Genomic DNA, 18603 nt, shown 5'->3' with positions numbered 1-18603 from the left:
ATGTCTGCAGTGAACTCCGTTGACTTTATGAAGAGTCACATGGCCACCATGGCGGCGTTGACACGACTTGCAGCTCGATGCGGTTGCGGAAGCGCCTACACTCAAGGTGGTGCATAGGAGCGTAGCGGTTAGGACCGATCGAAGACCCTTCTTAATACCACTCATCGCTACAATTCGCGATGGTCTCACATCCGATCCCAACCGCTAGTTCCACCACGCCACGCTTAGTTTGGGCTGTTTACTCCAGTGTTTCCAGAGTTTGGAGTGGTATCGCCAATAATGTTCACAAAGATAAATGTAGCTCATTGACGATTTTCAAAGGAAAGCTATTCGGCAAATTCTGTAAGATATCCCTGCAGAAATGTTGTGTGCCTAGGAGGCAGTTTTTGTGGACGAATGATAGCGCTGATATCCAATCGAACAGCAGTGTTCTCAGATCTTCCCTCACCACTTCCCTCTAGAACGTTCTTTTACGACCAGGAGACCTTTTCCAATTAGGATCTGGAAGCATCCTCAGGACAACGTGAACGGGACGATCAGACGGTCTCCTCATAACGTAACCAAAGAAGCGAAGACGATTTCCCGTGACTTCTTCATATGGGCGGGCAAGATGTTGACGTTATCCACGTATTATCCGTGAGTAATGTCTGATGATTTCCGATCGATACGAGGAGGTTCTGGCGTAAGCTTAATTACACACGTTATTATAGTTGTGCAAATGCACTCCATATCCTAGACTTCCGACGAGATTATGTACTTCTGGTCGTTTTTCCTGCAGCTAGCTCAGCTAATTTTAGTCTCTTTTCAGTTGTACTAACTAATCGTACTTGGAGATGCTGACTCCTCAAAATATCTTTTTGTTCCTAACACATTTCTATCGATTACAATTTGTTGACGTACTTTCGAGTGCGGCAAGTAAATGAGTAGGTGAATGAATAAAAACAAATAAATAAACAAATAAATTCAGTTTTCGCAGTTCGGCCGCTGAGCAAGAAAATGCTCAAATTTCTCCAAAAAGTCGCCTGATAAGAAAGATTATCCTCTTCGTGTCTTCCAAGAAAAAAAAGTCAAAAGAAAATACCGAAGGCTCACGACGAAGAGGGAGGGGAATGTCCCCTCTCTCTCTCGCAAATGACCATTCAATGACCAAAAATATTTTCGAAGAAAAGGAATGTTGAAGTATGGATGGTAGATGGATCGTCTTTAGTCCTTTGTTTTCCAACCGTTTTTAGATATCTGCCCGAAACGCGAATACGGTACTTGGGTAGGTTACTATTAGATAATGTTTTTCTTTGAAGTTGAAAAAACTCAGGCTTAAAATCTGCTTTAACACCAGAAATTACATAGTTAGGGAACCGATGCGTGACTTAGTACACAGTGTCCAGAAAAAAGACTACTCAAGTCTACATCGATGAGAATTTTGTGCACGTGTATCGTATGAAATTTCCCAGAAGAAAGCATTTAGATTTTATTGATCAGTCGGACGGGGGAATAATAAAAACGTCAATGAAATGGGACTGGTGTGGCGCAAAAAAAAACGTTAATGGACCATTACGTACTCAAACAACTACGACTTCAGTGATATTTTTATAGTTTCCGCGTTCATTTTGAATAAGATGAGAGGATAAAGTGTGTGGCATTAACAAAATTTCTTTTTTTTTTGTTTTTCGACAATTTCGGTACCAATTTGTCGACTTTGGGGAAATAAAGGTTTACTGGCCTACGGCGGTTTCGAACCATCGACTGTTCGCTGTCCGAAATCTCTCATAAGTGGGCTACACCTGTCCCATTATTTTTTTTGTAATCAACCCTAATAAAATTTCAAAATAATTCCATTATTTATCAGCGGAACTGCTTTCGTAAATTGTTAGCATTTATTTATATTTACTTATATTTCTCTACATATTTTTTTAAAGATGAACCACAGCGAAGACACGAAGTTGAGGATAGACCGCTTCAGAAAAAAAAATAACGTTAGCGAAAACTTTGCTGTAAATTTTCAGACCTCTCAGAGAAAAATCCATTTCTCAGACCTCCAATTTATAGCCGTAAGATAAATCATAAGTCGGAAATGGAAAGGTAATACCATACATATATATAATTGCTTGAATTTATGAGATCATTAATACGTAAAATATATTTTTTTTACTTACTCAGTAATTTCAAAAAAAATCAACCGCTTACTATTACTCTCTCTCTCTCTCCGCTCCTCCCTCTTCCTCCCCGAAGCGTAACGATCACAATGAGTTAGGGAAAATCGATCCCGATAAAGTGCTCGTTTATTTTCATGGAAGCTATGCATTAATCGAGCGAATCGCTTCGGCTGAAGTGCTTCTTTTGACTGCCCAAAATATTACTCCTAGAACGTGGAATATTTTGAAAAAATCACAACTTCCAGAAAAATTCCTTTATCATGAGTATTAGCTTTTCCAGTGAACGATGTGGATACTGAAAAATTGCTGTGGTTTTCAAGATTTCTCCAACGCTGAGTGCAAATTCTTCTCAATTGAATTTCTTAAAATTCCTGCTTAATGCTATTGTTTGCGATTTTTCCAATTGATTTCAATTGAAAAAAGTGTCATTTTTCAGGAGGTTTTCCCCGCTCTCAGAAAGCAAAAAGGGAAAATTTTCAAATTTCCACACTAACAATTTGAAATAGTTTTTTTTTTTCAAAACTTCAAAAATTTAAAAACGTATTTTAACGTATTTGTAAAATTTGTAGTATCCTAAAGGTTTTGAAAATTTAAAAATTTCCAAAACCTTTAAGGTATTACATTGTGGAGATGATATATGAATAATAATAATATGAATGATCACGAAAACAAAAAATCAAATCGATAAAATTGCAGAAGATCAAAGAAACATCATAGAAATCATCTCATCAAGGAAACTTGGCCATAAAATTGAACATATATTAATTAACAAACATATGTTATATTGCATATTATATTTATTACATTTATATTATATTTAACATATATTTCATAAAATTAAACATATTTAATGTTAGAAAATTCCAATAGAAATTCAATTCATTGTATTTTTACTAAATATATCTAATTCCAATATAAACCAGGACATAAATGGGAGATTTTCCCCCTAGAAAGCGGATCAACGACTTTTGAGTACTGGCGATTCCCTGCAAGCGACTGCTAATGTGATGGAAGCAACATGAAGAAATTTCCCAAATAATCCGGAATAATGTGGAAAAGAAATAGAAAGAAATAAAAATAGATAAAGGGGGGAAGAGCTCCGACACAAATTCTGTCCCCCCGAAAGCACTTGTTCAGATAATTTTTTTTTCGAATCCCGAAGAAAACACCATTGATGATCCCCCGTACATATATTGACAAGAATTATCCGAGATAAAGTCAACAACCATGACCGCAGTTCCATGATAACCATGGATCCGGGGGCCACCGAAGCCACCCAGCCATGAGCCATCTATTTTCTTTTTCACGTTGCTTTTTCAAGCTACAGTTAATATCTGTCTGAGAAGCACATGTTCTGGTAAATAAATGTAAATAAATAAGGTAAATATGGTAAAAGGTAAATGAAAAGTAATCTGGTAATTTGCCTCGATAACAGAATCCAGAAATACTTAATCAGCCATAAAATCACCGTCGAAAAAGAGTCTTGATTGAAAAAACTTGCACCTAAAGTACTCATCGTAAAATCCGCAGCAATGATTAGATGGACGAGGACTTCTGGGAGTTTATCGAAAAAAATTTCAGGTAAAAAAAGCTCAAGATTTCTTAACGAAGGTGCTACTTCGCAAAAAAAACAAGCATTTTTTCACATTTTTGAAAAAAAAAGAAAAAAACTTGGCGGCGATGGAAAACATCCTTGGAAATACTTGTACTTGACAGCGAAAAAAAAGTTACCAGGGAAAACTTTGAAGAGATACTATGTACAACATAGTTTTTCCAGGAAATTTAGAGTTTTTTTTCTTCGAACTCTTCATAGAGAGATAATTATGTACACATTTCTCCCGAGGGAGAAGTGAGGGAAGCAAAAAATGTTAGCGAAGAAAAAATTTGCAAAAAAAAGAGAGAAATAATCACTATAATCGCAGCTGATGGCTGAATACCCGTTTTATTGATTGATTTTAAAATCGCTATGAAAAGATAACTCTTTTTATAATTTGAAAATCATCCCATTACTATTCGCTTTAGATTTTTTCAACTCCTTCCTCACGGTAAAAAGAAATTTATCCGGTCGTCATCCATGTGTATATACATATTTTTTGTCGAGAAATTTGTATCGCATTACATGGAGATAAAATAGACTTATAATTATAAAATAATCACACAATTAGAATTTTAAGAATAGCTTAAAATAAAATAATAAAACATTATTTTTTAAATTATTTTAGCTTGAAATAAATTGAGAAAAGAATAACAACACAATACCAGAGCAACATCAAAGCGTTCCTCTTCAGAAACACATATGTATGGTTTCGATCGTTTGGAAATAAATTTGATAAGCGAAATTCGTTTTTTTTCTAGAGAAAAAAAGAAAAAAAAAGAACACGAAACATAATGGAAAATATGCGTTCGAATTGAATAAATACAGCTGAATGTTCGATTACAAAACGGGAATTGGTAGTGGAACTTTTTACGTTCTTTTTTTTACGTTTTAAAGTGAAATTTCGCTATTTAATTGCGCGAATTAAATGTGATTTTTATACGGCCGAACACAAAAACATTGAATTTGCAACAATTTTGCGATAGCCTTGTGCTGTGGAAGAGAAAAAAATTTCCAACGCGTTAGCGGGGATGTCACGTACGTTTCTGACGTTACGTTCGATTTTAGCGCTTATTTTCTATGCAGATTTCAGAACACCATCTAGGAAGCGATGCCTACACAATCGATAGAGACGGCAACACACACGCATACATATATACACACACACATACGCCCTAGGTCCAGAATTCTTTCGTAGTGTAGCAGTAGCAGGAAGAGGATGGAGAAATGCGGTAGCAGTGGGAGAACAGGAGGAGGAAGAGGATGAACAGGAGGAGGACGAGGGCGGCCTCGAGCAGGAGGAGGAGAAGGAGGAGCAGGAGGAGGAGGAGGAGTCAGAATGATTCGCTCTCTCCTGGATGGATTTGCGCATGGTTGGTTGGTTGGATGTGGTTGTGGTTGAATGATGTTATTTTGCGTTTCTTTCTGCGCTAGCGGCCACCAATCTTAGTCTTCTTCTTCCTCCTCCTCCGTCCTCTTCTTCTCGGTGACTGCTTCGAGTTTACAACGATGCAAAAGCACAAGAAAAGCAGAAACATCACAGATTAGCTAGTTGCTCTCGAGTTCTGGGAAATGTCCTACAATTAGACGGCGGAGAAAATCCAAAACTTCCACGTAAATAAAAAAATATCGCAGGAAAACGAAAAATATAAGGATAAAAATATAGATATGAAGAATATATAATAATAAAATAATTATAAAAAATAAAATATCAAGCAAATTCCGCAAATTTTCCACACAAACACAGATTTCCTAGCACTTAGCATAATGAAAGCTTCTCCATCACACTTGTTATCACTTTCAAATCCAGAAAAAGGAAACTCTCTAACAGATTTTGTGGTCATCCGCAGAAAACAAATCAGTGAACGCAATACGAGTCGAAAATCTAGAGGAGTAAAGAAAAAGGGTAGATGAGCTTGAAAAAAATACGCTCCAGCAAAAATACATGCAAAAAAATAGAAACGAATGCACCGGACGTTCAAATAAATAAATTATGAATTAAAAATTAAAATGGACCAAATTATTAGTAATTAACTATTAATTAAAGTGATTATTACCAAAATAATCTGTTTTTATTCAAATATTTATGAAATATGAAGTCTAGTAAGGTAATAAACGTAGATTTATGGCTCGAAATTCTTTTCCTGGTACTCGATGAATGTTTTTAATCCTCAGTGTCTGCTTCGATGATGTCCTCTTAGGTTTTTGCTTGTCTGACCTCGCTAAATAAAAACTGGATGCTTACCAAATCCGTTAAAACACACCCGAATCCTCCGAAAAAAGTTAGTGCAAAAATCAATAATTTCAGAGCATAGCGAAAGCGAAAGTAGTGAAAATGGATTTTTCTTCTGCTTTAAATCCTGCGGAAAAGCATACCTAGAATCGATAGGTGTCATTTTTCCCGATACGAGACAAAGAGTAATCAGAGATAAAAACTTCCAAGCGGATGAAAGGAAGGAAGGCGTTGTTACGTTACGGTAGGAGAATCGGTGCAAAAAAAAGATTTGGTACAGTCAGGTCATGGCTTTCAGTTTTTATTTTCATTACCGAATAGAGCCACCATTACCAAGCCAGAGAAAAAAAAACCTTGAATTTTTCTTTGCTACGGTAGCAAGGGAAATGAGGAATGGAGCAGGTTTGCAGTCGATTCCAAACTCCAGAATCAATCCTGCAGCACGGTCCTCGCATGTTTATTTCTGGAGTTGTTCGAAAAATAAATAAACAGGACAAACACAAGCAAAACACAAACAAAGCGCAAAAGATGATGCATCTAGAAGACAACTAAGTGATTTTCTGAAATCGACTGCACTTGTTTAATGAATTTTGACGCCGCAGCACGGAGAATTTTCCCAAATAATTCGGAATAATGGGAGAAATAAATATTTTCGAGAAAAAAAAATAATGTCGACAAATAAAAAGGAAGGACCTCAAAAACAAATTTTAGAATCACCCATATATTTGATCGGTTTTTTTCAGGCCACACATTTTTTAAAACTAAATTCTGGAAGTATATTTGAAATCAGCGACTCAATTCCATTCAAATGTGATTTTCAAGACTTCATTTTCCTCAAGCATTCCGACGATTTCCGAGGAATTATGCTGTCGGAGAGGGATTTTGATTTCATCTACAACTTTCCCTTAGGTATAGGTCTAAATTAAGTCATAGCTCAAAATAGAAATGTTTCATAAACACAACAGAGGAAATCTCCAAATGTTTTCTTCTTTTTTTTTTGAAACTGCGTTGATCGATGGTTAAGAAAAACTCTCGTGGACAACTGTAGCAAAAAAAAAATTCTTTGCGTTTTCTCTCTTTTTTAGATGAAAATAGTCCATTACTGATAAAAAAAAACACTAAAAGTCCCCGTTTTTGATTAAAATACCACAAAAACTATCTGGAATATGTCGATTTATCGCTTAACATGGATTTTCCAACATTCTTCCATTCAATTTCACTTTCCTAATTCTTATTTTTCTTACATATCTATGCTTATTTCAGGATAGAATGAAAAATGAGTCCCAGATTGAATTGGAAATATGACCGTGCATGAAAGAACATATTAGCTGCAGTATCTGAAAGAATTTCTTGCTTTCATCGCAAAAAAAAATTCTCTGGAGAAATTGAAAAAATTTTATAAGAGAACAGAAAGAAACGATCAGCTGAAAACTTGTTTCAACACAACTAAATGCATGTTTGATAGAGTCCACAGTTTTCAATTTCCTAAAATTCCTTCTCTTAGCCTTCTGGATCATAAAAAATAGCGAATTCTGCGCCAGGCAGGTTTCTGTGAGGAACAAAATTTTATATCTTACTCATTAAAAAAATTAATGATCAGGACGACGTTGGTGATGAAGCTCTCTATGTACCGGGGAAGCGCTGTGCTAAAAATTACATTATTTAATCCTATATGTACTAGAAATAGTCCAGAATCCACAGTTCCTTTTTGTTCCACCCCTTTTGACATATTTTCCATTGGCATTTTCAACGGATGGAAATTTCATGTCTGGCAAGAGCAAAAAAAAGGAAAGTCTCAAAAAATGAAAAAAATGTAAACGGTTCAAGAAAAAAAGCTTCGTATCACTAGCGAAAAAAATACAAGCTGAATGAAAATGTTCGCTCTAAGCAACGAATTTTTACGATCACACTCCTTTCTCACATAAATTTTGTTTCTACATAAGATATTTCTTTTTTTCTGATGCTTTTTTTGGCACAATAACATCATTTTAATTGCATATGAGGTCCTCCGTGTTAATTTTCAATCTTTTTTCAATTTTTTAAAAATTTGTTTTTTTTCTCAATACTTGCGGAGTTATGGATTAACGGACTGGCGAAAGGATCTTCAGGAAATAGCTGCTCAGTAAAAGATGCATAGAAAAAAAGGAGAATATTCGATTATCAGTAATTTGATTGAAAAGTTAGAAATTTCAAAGAAACACGAAAAGTACTTGAGTAAGGGAATAGGAGAAGTTCTAGAAGTTTTGCTCGTTCTTAGCTGGCTTTATGACACATGTAAATGTAGCTCGTCAAGTGGCGTGTTGGGGCAAAAAATAGTAAATAAAATACATTTATTTCTCGTCAACAAATTCGATTGCAATTTTAGGAGATGAAAATTTTCCTCAAATCAGATCAGCACAGATCGTGTAGCTGGAAGTGCACAGAATTTTCGGTTACTATCTGATATCTTCCCCGGGAATTTCAGAAAAATGTATCCGTAGAAAATCGTCGAAACGAAAATCCGCTTAACGGTGTTAACCAATGTGATTTCAAAGACCTTTGAGGATATTTATGGAAACAACAAAAATGTTTTTATATGAAACCAATCACAGAAAAAGTGCTCTTATAAGTGTTGAAGGGAGCGTTTCCTGATTAGGTCAAAAACAGGGTCAAGGATGACGAAAATGTCTAAAATGCTATAGAATTTATCAAACTCAGAGGAGAGTTTGATAAATTCTACTAGAATTGTAATTATACATGAGAAGAATATGCAAAATCAATACGTGCGGTGAATTCCCATGACAAAAATTCCAAAATGCGGAAATGTAGAGAGTTTTTTGTTGGCGACGATGTTCATTGAAGATTCTTAGACGACTGAAAAAAAGACACGACGAGTAACTCATTCAAAACAACTATTTGGTGGCTGAGATGTGTGTTTAATTAAAACATCCGGAAGCAGTTACAACAACAACAACGAGAAGCTGGAGAAAAAAAACGAACGAACGAACGAAACACCACAGAACAATGCTCAACGATCGGTGAGTGATCAATCGCCGGCGACGAATCGTCGGGGGCGAATACAATCGTCCCCCGTATGCGATTCGTGAACGAACCGATGTGTACCGTGGTGAAAATGATAAAATGTGAGGGGGAATTGTGGAGTAGCGCCGGAGGCTGCAGCAGCCTCCAAGCGCCCGTTACGAAGATCAATAGGCAGCAGAAGCATGAGTAGATAACGCAAAAGGCGCGCGACGCGACACCAGATGCGACGATCGCATTGCGACGTCGCCGCGCTGTCGTCGTCGTCGTCGTCGTCGCGACACAACAGATAATCCCCTACCTCATGTGAACTGTGTTCTTCTGCTCGGCTCTTCTCATCGTGATTTCCCTCCCCCCTCCGAGGCGAAGAATCCCCTAAGACGCTAAAAATAGCAACATTTTAATTTGTAAAGAAGCTCCGCATCAGACTCATTGAACAAACGTCCAAAAAATCACAATCCAGCTAATGGAAAATCCGTGAGGAATTCCATAAGAAAAAATTTATCCCAGCTATGTAAAGCTATCAACGTTAAGCTCGAGAGTATTCCTAGTTCAAGCTATGAGCGTCTTTGTTGTGTTATGCAAACTTGTTAATAAAGCTTAAAATTACTAACTTTTCAAGGTTACTGTACCTGGAACACAATCTCTGATTACTGTAAGAGTCAACAAAGAAAACTAAGTTTTCCCATTAAAGTTCAACTTAGTTAAAATTATATGTGCAGAATACTTCCTGTATATTTCGCTATACATCGGAACAAGAAGATATGGTACGAAAAATTGCGATAAATTTACGAATCCCTCAAAGCTACGTATTCCAGCGGAAATATTGTGGAAATCCACATAAAACCTTAACATTGATCTGCATTTATAGCGACTTATAGTGACAAAGCTTTAAACCAACCCTTATTCTAAGAACTCCGCCTCCTGCGTGCGTTGGCCGCAATTACACACCAGAAATGGTAATTATCTATGACGCTAACGTGATGTCAAAACAATTAGACACGTTTGAATAATGAAAGAACAAACTTGGAGGTGGGCAGACTACAAATTCTGCGCCACAAACCTTCATCAACGCTTACCGAAGTCTGCGATTTTAATTTAAAGAGAAATTACTGTAGTTTTCGTTTTTTTCTCTGTTGAGATAATATTACGTTGCGGTATTTAGACATATGTAGAGATATGTGTAAAGAAAGGGGCGTGGCTATACTGCAACTTCTAAGGACACCATATCACGATATTGACGATGTCGAGGGTCCCTGCGGGCAAATGTAGCGTTCGGATTGAAGATCACAAGTATGAACGTGGCCACGTTCAATTCCCCATCCACGTCCTATAAATCGGCGTGGGAAACTACCTTAGTTGCTACGAGGCACGTTAGAACGGGGCACCATTGCGCAGGCAATGCGTACGCAAGAGAACGGTCGAATCAATGAGGTCTGCCTGCTCAAGTGAAAGCATGCGAAAAGGCTGCTAAGGGTAGCAGAACGTATGCAAGAATGGTGCGTTCTAACGTGTCTCGTAGGAACTAAAACGTTTCCCACGCTCTTTTTCAGAACGTACAAGAAGAGTTGAGCGTAACAACGCTCATACGCGTAATCTGCGACCAGAGCGCTATATTCGCCCACAGAGACCCACGACATCGTTAGTATCGTGATATGTTGCCATTGGGTTGTAGACTTTACTAGCTCCTGATGGCGTTTTCCACAACTACGATGTCGTGGACAGGATTTATGTGAGGATAGGAGAGTGAACTTTTGTATTTTTGTAGGAATTCCGAAAAAAAATGAGAAAAAACGAAGTCGTTTTTGTATTAGCTACATGGCTAGCTAGCGACGGAGAGGGAGGAATTGGGAAGTGAAGGACGGGGAGGGAGGTGCTCATAGCTTATACCATCGCATGAAACGTTACAAACACTGCAAAAATGACAATTTCAAAGCTATAACATTAAACCTATAGAATTTCAGTGCAATTGCACTACTCTTATGCAGTCATGCTTTATTTGATTTGGAAAAAAATGTGGAAACCGCTATGGCTCGAATTCCCCATTCGGACGAATGAAATTGAAGCGTAGATGCCAGCATCGGGTTATGTTAGTGCGGAAACGCTCATATTTCTTCCATTTCATTTTCTTTATGGCAACAAGACTATGAAATGTTTAATTTCACCATATTTATTCTAAAAATATCCAAGACAACGGTCGAGAACAATTCAACTCCAGATATCACATGTGTGTTGGAGTGTGACAAGGTGTGATAGACGGAGGTGATTTGAAAATGCGACTGAAGTGGAGTCTATTTTTACTGGAAATCCACATGAGACCTATAAAGGACATGCGATTGATTGACAAGTCAAAAATGGCAAACACAGCTCTAGAAATTTCTTTTGCTTGAGCAAGATAATCCTGAACATCCGGAACAAGAGGACTTCAAAGCGAGTTCGGTGAGACTTTCGATGTTGGGTGCTCTTCAGTAGTAAGTAGTGTTCATGACGTACATACTTTTTAAAAATAGCTGCGGGAACGCAAACCACTCCAACGCAAACCACCACTCCAAGTCACGTCACGACCATGTACCTAATGCATCAATTTGTGCAACGACACAACTCTTTACACACGTACATAACAAGATTAAATGAAACGAATAATAAAACTTTGCTATCTATTTCACCGAATCAAGTAGTTTTTCTCTAAAAAAATGTAGGAATCGACTCAAAAGATCGTTTCATCAATCTTACTGACAAAAAAATAAATTGTTGGTTTAACGGAGGTTTCGGTGCGGATTCATAGTAGATTTCCACATTTTTTGATCTGCAAACCACATCAATCCGAACCTTCCGGCTAAACACTTACGAGGATCCAACATCGAAATTTGATTCGAACGCTACCCTTAAAGTCACGGAAGTGACGGAGCAATCAGATACGGAAATGGTTAGAGGGAAACAAAAATCAAGGATAATCAAGGATTTGGAAAGCATTAGCGAAAAAAAAGAAGAGGACGATTTTCCCTTAACGAAGAACAACGTTTAGTAAAATCAATTTCAACCACACATATAATTGATCGATTCGACTCGGGCTACGGCGAGATCACGGAGATCATGATCCTAATGTGGTCAGATCCAACGTAGCTTTCTAATTTGTTTATTCCCGGCACAAATCAGAGTTTTCCAAATTTCCCTGCAATTTCTTATTTCCAAAAAAATGACATAAAAACGGAGCATTTAAGAAATATCTCAAAAAAAGAAAGAAATAATTACCAAAGAACAAACGAAAAAAAAATTCTGAAAGATATATCTTCAAATAATTCGAATAATGATTAAACAATTAATAGTTAGACTTGGATTACTTCGCTTTACTCTCTCTGTGGAAACAGTTTCCACGTACGATTTTACCGTATGCTCATTTATACGTCGGCGTTTCGTCGCAGGGTACAAGCCAATTAGGCGGTGAGTTCAAATAGGAGTTTCCGGGAAGTAAGAGTCATTTAAGCGAGATAATTATGGGAAATTTCAGCCCTTTCTTTCGCGACACTTCACCAATCGTCGACACAAAGCCGCTCACTCAAAAAAACTAGAATCATTATGAACTTTCTCATGTACAACTGACCGTAATGAGATCAACTACAACATGTTTATTTATTTATTTATTCCTGTATTTATTCACTTATTTATTTCTTCACTATCAAATTGCTCCTTTGCTGAATTTCGCATAATATTCTGTGGATATGCGTATTTTTTTTTGTTTGTGACTTTCCTATGTTGTGCCGAAAAAAAAAGAATGTGTGGCAAGGGCAGATACAAAACAAATATAGCGAATACATGATTAAAAGACAAAAAAAAAAGAAAGAAAAAAAGGAGTAGCACGGATTGGTTCCTTGCGCATTGCGGACCAGATAATTTAGTACTCAAACCCATCCAGACTGAGAAACGATTTTTTTCCACGTAAATATAAATATTTATGTTTATTCGGCGCAAAACGGACCACAAAAATGTAGATGTTGTTGAGAATGCGCTTATAAAAAAATGAAAGTATCTGCGCTCATTTCGTATACGGAGGGCATGCGATGGGACTTCGTGGATACGCAGGACATGCGATCAGACTTTGTGGATGTAGATCATAAACCGATAGAAGCCATAGAGCAGCAAGGGAGATTAGCGAAAAGCCTGGATTTTCTCAGTGATTAGCAGCTAGCGATATCCTTTGCAGCAGTGTATGAAAAGAAATGACGGCGGACGTCTAATAACTGAGAAAACGCTCGAGATCCATAAAAACTGACATGATGCACTTTTCCACACAAGAAATATGCGGCATATATACATATAGGCCATCTGAGCCCCTTTATTTTATGTTTTATGTACAATGTTTTCTTCCGAGACGGCAGCAGCGGAAATTTTCAATCATTCCAATGTATCCATTAGAAGTGGAGAAGTATGGCGGAGTTGGAATTGGAAAAAAATCCGCTTTTGAAAAAATGATAAAAATAAATACAACCAATGGTTAGAGGAATGCATTTTAAAGAATAACCTGCCCTGTGGAAAAATGAAAGGAAATAAAATAAAGATATTTCCTCCCAAAACGATTTGCTGAATTTCCAGAAATTTGCCACGTGATAGAAAACGTGGGCACACCTTTAGTTATTTAGATTGCTTGGATTGTAGGGGCAAGATTATTATGGAATCTCCCTCACTTACAAATAAAAAATAAAATAGAATTATTTTACCTCGAAGACGGCTCTCGTAAATTTCTTGGAAATTTTGTGCTTTTTTTACGATTAGCTTTTCTGTGACATCGCTTTTCCAAAAAAATGGCTTTGAAGAACGAAATCATAAACAACTTATGACCTAATCTTATCACTTAACTTAAACAACTTATTACCATGCAAAAGAATCCAGTTGGCTTGCGAATCCAAGAAAAAATTGACTGAAAAAAATGAATGAAAAATGAAAAATTAATGAATGAAAATTAAATGAATGAATGATGAATTCAAACAAAAAAAAACAACATATTGACTGAGGTGTTTACCTCGTGTCCCCAAATTAGTTACACACGGAGCACCACCTACGCAGTATCCGAACCATGAATCCGAAACGTTTTTAGTTTTTATATGGAGCCCTAGCGGCTCGTTTCAGAGGTCAAAACTCGCGAAGCGGGCCACGGCTTATGAAGGTCCCTTATGAAGGTGATACGAAGCTAATTTGTTTGTGATCACAATGCACCCCTCTTTCTATCCATGATTCCGCTGCTCTGAGCGCTAAAACCTCAAATTCCTCCGATAAGATCGTCACTTCATCCTCTGTTTTGATTCTTCATTACTTACTTTGCGGTGGGACCTAGGATTACGATGAGAAATTTTGATTTTATGAGCCCATTTAGATGCTTCCAAGCCCAAATACATTCCTATGACCGTCGATGCACGACCCAATCACTCCTGATACCACGCAATGGGACCTCCAGAGCACATAGACAGAAAAGGCAGTGAGGAATTGCGCAGAGCCGATCATACACACGACTACGTCCCCATTGCCGGTCGAGGACTGCTGGGGTTGGTTATTTTACTTAATTTTATCATTTATTACTATTATTTTTCAGGACGGATGTAGCGCAGTCGGCTAAAGGTTTAGGGAAGCTAAATTTAGTGTTAGGGGCGGGTGAGGCGCAGTCGGTTAGTGGTCCGTTGTAGCCACACGGTCGAGGGTTGGAAACCGCCCTGGTGCAAACCGAACCTTCCATCCCTCCGGGATCGATAAATTGGTACCAGACTTTGTCTAGAGGAGGATAAAAACAGTGATTTGACCACCGGCTGGCCCCGGCAAGTCATTGTATAGGCCGACACGCATTCCAAAACCTCATCGATTTCGAATTCCAGTAAAACGCGTTAGCGCATCCCAAGTGGATTGATACGCCAGTGACTTTATCCTTATCCTTTAAATTTAGTGCTGACCGCAAGAGCGAAAATCAAATATTATCTATGCAACTAGGAATTCTACAAAACAAATAAGTCATCTGCAATAATTCTACAGTCCTGGCGGTCTTACGATCCCATTCATTCTTGAAGGCATTCTTTCATTTTTCGTGAGCGACTGTGTATCGTGCGGTTGGTTCAGCGGTGAATGGCATACGAATACCATAAACATGCCACGCAAACAACAAACATCGTCGTGGACCCTCATTAGGCGAACGGAGACAAAAGCAAATATCAGGAAGATGGCCGAAATGACGATTCTGACTAACAAAAACACTATAGTCTGGAGGAATGGAGGAGTCATTCTTGCGAAAAAAAAAAGAATCTGCGATGAATGTTCGAAGTATTTCGCTAGCGAAAGCTGTACGGTCTAAGATACATAGGGTTCCCTGGAACGAAACCATAGTGATGTTAGCCTTATCCAGAATAATTGTGATTAGAAGTTACTAACAGTTAAAAACGACCTGTTCTCGAAACTTGAAAAAGATCCGCACTAATAGTGCCATTTATTTTCGCCTTCCTGCCCGCAAGGCTTGATTTTAAGCTCAATAATTTCCTAAGCTATAGCAGTTATACACCAACAAACAGGAAAAAAAAATAGAAAATAAAGGATAAAAGATAAAATGTCTCGTGTTAACTAATCAATAGAAAATAAACAAATAAATAGATTCAAAATAATAACTAAAAAAAGGATACATGGAAATAGAAACAACAAGAAAGAAAGAAAGCCTGAATTTCTCCTCTTTTGCTTCTTAATTTATATTCTTTTTTAAATTAAGATATTATTATATTATATTTTATATTGAGATATTATTAAAAACTAAATTTAATAAGGACCGAATATAGGACCGCAAAGAACATGTACTCTATGGTATCGATCATAAAAACCCCGTATGCAGAGTCTGGCTGATGCAATCGAAGTCAGCTGCATCTGACAAACTAGGAGCAATAAGTGTTTCTTCTTGCACTGCTTCCTATGAAACTAAGGATTGAAACCGGCTTTTTATAGAAAGAACCACGAATCAAACGAATTTACGTCAAGCGAAGGGACGGAAAATTCCATGATTTGCTAAGGAGTTCGAAGGATTCCATCAGTGTGCATCCTACCAGAAGAAGTTGTTGATAACATTTACAAAACCACTCACCCATATTCCATATTCACTTCTTATTCTTTTTATTCCACTCCACCCGTATTCAACTTAATATCTATACGAGAATCCCCCTAGTGCTCACTAAGCCTTTCATCCCTTCGGGGTAGAAGAATTGGTACCAGACTTGTCTGGGAGGATAAAAACACTGACTTGGCACATCGGCTAGCCACAGCAAGTCATTGTATAGACCAGTTACACGTTCGCAAACCTCAAACGATTCTGAATTGAAGTGAACGTGGGGGCGCATCCCAAGCGGATTGATAAACGCCAGAAACCTTATCCTTTATCCTTTATCTATACGAGGATAAGGATACGTTTCATCTTTGACTAACTCCTCGTTTGTGGTCTTCACGTTAAATACACATGACTTCAAACGGGAAAGACAGCGAAGAACGACTATGCATAACAGTAAGATGACGCCTGAGGAACTGTCCAGAACAAAGCATTTCATTCTGTTATGGATGGAACACCTCATTCACTTATTTCTGCTTATTCCACTTATTTATGAGCGACAAATGATTAGTTGTTTCATTTTAGAAACCATTCACCTACATCACCTGTGCTCTCGTTGTTTATCGATTTGCTCCAGCGGACACCACTAAGAGTTCCATCTGTCCCGATCGTGCGCAATGGTCCCACAGCGGCTTCTTACCTCGCGAGGGACTCGAAGAGCATCATATCTTTCTTTGAAGGACTTCGTAAGGAGGTCTGACTCTCGAGTCGGCAACCTTCCTGCAGTTCGTCTGATATCCATTCAGTCGCCCACAGCTCTGATCCACCGTGTGTCGGTAAAACGCATTGTGTTTTCGGCCCACCTAATCTTACTTCCCTTGGCATATGCTGCAGCGTCTCTGATTCTCGATCGTTGAAGTAGAACCAAGCTTCAAATCCCCTCTTTCACTTGCATAAAGCGGGATACTTTTAGCATCATGGGCAGGTGTAGCGCAGTCGTTTAGAGGTTCCGCTGCTTACACTATCTATCGGAGGTTCAAATCTGCCCTAGTGCTCACCAAGCCCTTCATCACTCCGGTGCCAGACTTGTCTGGGAGGATAGAAACACCGACTTGACACATCGGCTAGCCCCCGTAATTCACTGTATAGGTTACACGTTCGTAAACCTCAAACGGTTATGAATTGAAGTGAACGTGGTGACCCACTCCAGGCGGACTGATTAACGCCAGACATTTTTTATCCTCACTCTTAGCATCACCCTTTCAACTGCGTGTTCTGTGACGTTGATCTCATTTTCCTACTGCTTGCAAAAGCTCAGGTTTTAGAATCATTGGAATAAAAGTTAACTCATCCTAGAAATGATAAAAAACAGTCCAGTCCAGAAGTTTTTATTTATTGTGTAATATGAGTTAAGAAGATCAGTGGAAACGGTTTCTAATCGTATTTTTCGATTTCCCCATTACTTTCCCATAAACTATTTTTCTCGTGATTGTACGCGTTGCATCATCCTTATTATTGTAGCAGACAAGTTAACGAAATGCCCCACAATCCCATCTAACCCAAAAGCACAACAACAAAAAGCAGCACGGAGATTCCAGATTCTTGATCGGACTCCACTATTCCTTGGATGATGTGATAAGGTGTACACGACGTTCTGAAATGACTTTTTTGGCTTATGTTCCGACAAATCCACATCTCCAGAGGAGAGAACATTCCATTCATAATTTCGCCGATCAAATCTCTGCACAACTAGACAGACGAAACTATAGGCTTAATTTTCGACCACTAACGTTTCGATTAGGCCGAATAGTCATATTGATCTTGAAGAAATTAGTACTGACTACTGACCAATCGATCACAGGGTCCATGATTCGTACGTTCCATTCAAGCCAAAAGAGCCGTCCGAAATATAGTACCAGTTTTCGCACAGTCGAGAAACATTCTTTCTTCAGATTTATCTTAGGACTTTTGGTGAAAATTAAAGACGATTCCAGCGATTCTCGAGCTAAGTTCCTGCGCCAAAATTTGGGAACTGATTTCAAGGTTGGCTTCGTTTTGTTTCTGAATTCTATATATGCGCTTAAAAGTGCGTGCTTCGGGCTTAATTCATGTGTTTTTTGATATGAATGCGCAACGGTCGCATTGTCTTACGTCCCGTACCGTAGAACAAACAGTTTGGAACCAGCAGTTCTTTCAAATTGTTCAGTAGCACTTCTAAAACCAAAAGAGAATTGTTTAAGTGACATTGTTAAAATGTGCTTTTCTGAAGCATCGCCTAATGTCAGTGCTCATTTCATCGGAGATGTAAAGGAAGCAGAAATCCATATACATATGTATTTTATCGTATATTCTATCCATATATTTTGTAAAATCGGAAAGTAAAGAATGAATTATGGAAGTTTCATGGAAATAAATGACTATTATGCTGTTTGTGTTTCACGTTATACCAGATAAAATTCTAGAAATCGTATAGGACAAGAGTTCGTTCCTCTAGGTGTGGTCAAAAGTGCTCATATAATCCTCACTAAGAATATTCTCACATTCT

The 18603-nt window shown here is 37.9% G+C and overlaps 2 protein-coding genes across 3 annotated transcripts; both read left to right on the top strand.

Moving 5' to 3' along the window:
* On the top strand, positions 1–5090 carry RB195_003541 (uncharacterized protein; the record flags this gene model as incomplete). Of its 2 annotated transcripts, none has more annotated exons than XM_064201237.1 (2): positions 1–106; positions 4951–5090. In XM_064201237.1, the coding sequence occupies 2 exons, from the start codon at positions 1–3 to the stop codon at positions 5088–5090; spliced, it is 246 nt and encodes an 81-aa protein (XP_064057118.1). The 2 variants fall into 2 exon arrangements, with proteins under 2 accessions (XP_064057118.1, XP_064057119.1); XM_064201238.1 differs by having other exon boundaries at positions 40–106.
* Positions 5091–14434: 9344 nt separating this feature from the next.
* RB195_003540 (uncharacterized protein) lies at positions 14435–16796 on the top strand (the record flags this gene model as incomplete). Its single annotated transcript, XM_064201236.1, has 3 exons — positions 14435–14535; positions 14583–14655; positions 16644–16796. The coding sequence occupies 3 exons, from the start codon at positions 14435–14437 to the stop codon at positions 16794–16796; spliced, it is 327 nt and encodes a 108-aa protein (XP_064057117.1).
* Between the last annotated feature and the right edge of the window lie 1807 nt (positions 16797–18603).

This window comes from Necator americanus, chromosome IV (assembly GCF_031761385.1).
Source record: "Necator americanus strain Aroian chromosome IV, whole genome shotgun sequence".
Taxonomy (NCBI): domain Eukaryota; kingdom Metazoa; phylum Nematoda; class Chromadorea; order Rhabditida; family Ancylostomatidae; genus Necator; species Necator americanus.
The sequence above is the reverse complement of the archived record's forward strand: the minus strand, read 5'-3'. Positions and strand labels throughout refer to the sequence as shown.